At 34.7% G+C, this 3,389-nt stretch overlaps 1 protein-coding gene across 2 annotated transcripts in view; it reads left to right on the plus strand.

The window, feature by feature from the left end:
* The window catches only part of LOC106868735 (adhesion G protein-coupled receptor L4), a 91,632-nt gene that overhangs the window by 80,726 nt on the left and 7,517 nt on the right, over nt 1–3,389 (plus strand). The window contains exons 29-30 of one of the 2 annotated variants that reach the window (XM_052967053.1): nt 2,068–2,110; nt 2,504–3,081. In XM_052967053.1, the coding sequence (XP_052823013.1) occupies nt 2,068–2,110; nt 2,504–2,526 (66 nt within the window). In that variant the 3' untranslated portion in view covers nt 2,527–3,081. Of the gene's footprint in view, nt 1–2,067; nt 2,111–2,503; nt 3,082–3,389 lie in introns of those variants that run through there. The other variant, XM_014914132.2, reaches the window with a different exon arrangement.

Here is a 3,389-nt window from a genome sequence, read left to right on the forward strand (position 1 = left end):
TATATATAGTGGTTAGGGTGTTGCACTCATGATTGCAAGATTGTGGTTTCAATTCCCAGACTGGGCATTGCATTGTGTTCTTGAGCAAAATAGTTCATTTCATGTTGCTCTGTGATCATTTTGTCATCTGACATGTGGCATGTTATGTACGTGTACAAGTAATGTTGATTTGATGGAGGGAGTGAGCTTATGTGCAACACAAACATTTCATCTGTGTGGTTGTTCAGCAAGAAACAGCAGAACCCTCACACGTCGTCTAATGACAGATATATATATATATATATATATATATATAGCAATGTTACTTCACTATATATATATATATATATATATATATATATATATATATATATATATATATATATACACACTCTCGCACACACATGTACAGCAACACTCTGACAGAATTGACACTTTCGCATTTCCTCTGACTCTTTATGTTCTGAGTTCAAATTCTGCCAAACTCAACTTTGCCTTTTGTCTTTTTGGCATCAATAAAATAAATACCAGTCAAGAACTGATGTCAATATAATCAACTAAATCCCTCCCCTCAAAACTGCTGGCCTTTTGCCAAAATTTGAAATAATAACATATATATCGGTCAGTCAGCCATTTGGGTCTGATGAGTCATGTATTCAGCTAAGCACGTTAAAGGTGCAAATTCATATATGTAAGAATCTGGCTTGACCCTTCCTAAGATTTGAAACCAAAACACCGACTTGTTGCTTGTCAAAATGAGTGGGAAATCCTCTCCACACCAGATAATTGATGAGGAAACACTCCAACCCCGAGGACCTGTGCTGGTCAAGTAAAGGTCAGTCCTTTATTTAAGGTTTGACATACATTACTGACCATGGTCTATATAGCAGAAAGAATTTTCTATCTCTTCCTCTTTGTCAGCCAGACCAAGGAGCAACACCCTCTTTTGCGTCAGCCTTAACCAAGAGCAGCACTTCCCTTTGCCCTTTGCACGACATGCAAAGAGAGGCTTTTGGCCGCAAGAAAGGTGATGCTCCCTTTACTCTTCCTTCCTTTCTAGTCAGCACCACGCATTCCTTACCCTTTCACTCTACTGACAGACAACCTTTTTCTACACTACCAACTACTAACCAGCAAGCTAACCTTGTTACTATCACTAGAATTGCTACTGTCTCTTTAACTACCTGTTGGGCAATAAATAAGCATATGTAAATAACATTTCTTCCTTCTTGGTGTTAATTCTTCGATGTTTACTGGTACTCCAGCGTGAGAACCTTCAAGCGTTACATCTATATGCTACATCATATCAAATTGATATGGCACAACACATCTAGCCTGCTACATATATAACGTCTATTTATGGCATATAACCTGGCACTGGCACTCTGTCAGTTACGATGATGAGGGTCCCAGTTGATCTGATCAATGGAGAAGCCTGCTTGTAAAATTAATGTGTATGTGGCTGAGCACTTCACAAACATGTACCCTCAACGTAGTTCTCTTGGGAGATTCAGTGTGACAAGGCTGGCCCTTTGAAATACAAGTGTTACTCATGCCAACTGAGTAGACTGGAGCAACATGAAATAAAGTGTCCTGCTCAAGGACACACCGCATCACTGGGGATCGAACTCATGACTTTGCGATCGTGAGCCAAATACCTTAACCACTAAGCCACATGCCTTCATGGAGTATAACCTATCTAGCTAGCATTAAGTGATTGACCAATTTTATTGCAGCGAATAAAAAATAAAAAAGAGCAGAAAAAATTAAATTCATGTATCTAATTTAAAAAGTTGGGTGCTGAGCAACCCAGACATCTGGCAAGGAATAACTACACAGTCCAAGTTCCATCTGTGGCAAATTGGTCTTTATCACGTCTAACATCATTTTAAATTAAAAATCTTTAGCAGTTAATTTATTTATAACATTTTCTGCAAATATCATAATTAAAATACTCTCTACGATTAGGTAGTCTACCGATGTTTTATTAAGAAGACAAAAAAAGGTTTTTTTTTCCTTGTTTGTTTTTGTGATAGTCAGTAAGTGCAAAGTTTTGCTTTAGAAAGAAATTTTTTTTCTATATTTCAGGCATTCGATAAAACACAAACTCCAACTTTGACCATTAATCGAAGTAAGTATTTTTTTTTTCTGTTTTCATTGCTCATGAAATTAAATCTAATTGAGAAAAATACTTTAAATCAGTTTAATATCTTTAATGCTGTCATCATCATCATCATTTAATATCCATTTTCCATGCTTACATGGGTTGGATGGAGTTCATTTGAGGCAGATTTTCTATGGTCAGATGCCCTTCCTGTTTCATTAAAAAGATAATGTTTCTCCATACCCTGACATGTCTTTGCAGAATATTGAGAATGAATGACTCTGCTTGTATGACTGACACTCATTTACATCTATCACTTAATGTCAAGACAATGGAGACACAAGCATACATACACACACACACACACATATACATATACACACACAAAGTTGACATTTTTTCTGTTTCCATTTGTCAAAGGTTTTGATTGGTCCAGGGATTAAGTAATAAGCACATGGAGTGCAGTCCCACTGTGTGGCATCTTGGGCTCAGAGCTGACCAAAGCCTTGTGAGTGGATTTAGTAGTTGGAAACTGAAAGACGCTCATTGTATTAATGAGAGAGATGGAAAGTGGAAAATACGAGGATATATATATTTATCACTACAATTGTTTCGACCCATCTAGCATCAGTCCTTCACAGGTGGGATACTTAACAACTGATTCAGGAGCATCTATATGTTTTATTATCTAATATCTAATATATACATACCATATATACTCATGTAAAAGTCAAATTTTTAGACAATGTTTTTAGGTCAAATTTATGAAGTCAACTATTACAAGGATACTGCTTTTGAGGGGCTGAAATTCAAGCTAGAATCTGAAGTACTGTGTCAGCAGTAGAAGCCCAACTGATGTCTAAAAACAAAAACACAATGAATTACAGTAATATTACCAATTTTATACATCAAAACACATGTCCTAGTAAAAAACCCATAAATAAGACTGTGTATCTCTCATAAATATTTACACTTTCTCTTTTATTTGTATCCATCAAACTTAACAGACTAGCTGAGTGAAATCAATTTATATCTCATAATTATGTTATATTACCAGTTGGTTTTTGCATATAATATACCTGTTAGCTTATATTATAATGGACGTAGGGTTGATTATGGAATGTTTATTATTTTGATATTTTTAATAATATTTTTCTATCTTTATATAATAAGTATTTTATATACATTCATTTATTATTTATTGTTGGTTGATATATACATTCTTTTATTATTATTATTGTTGTATTTTGACCTGAAGATTAGCTATATTTTTGAATAGAATTGATTTTCGATAGTTTTAATCAAT

Source organism: Octopus bimaculoides, chromosome 4 (assembly GCF_001194135.2).
Source record: "Octopus bimaculoides isolate UCB-OBI-ISO-001 chromosome 4, ASM119413v2, whole genome shotgun sequence".
NCBI lineage: Eukaryota > Metazoa > Mollusca > Cephalopoda > Octopoda > Octopodidae > Octopus > Octopus bimaculoides.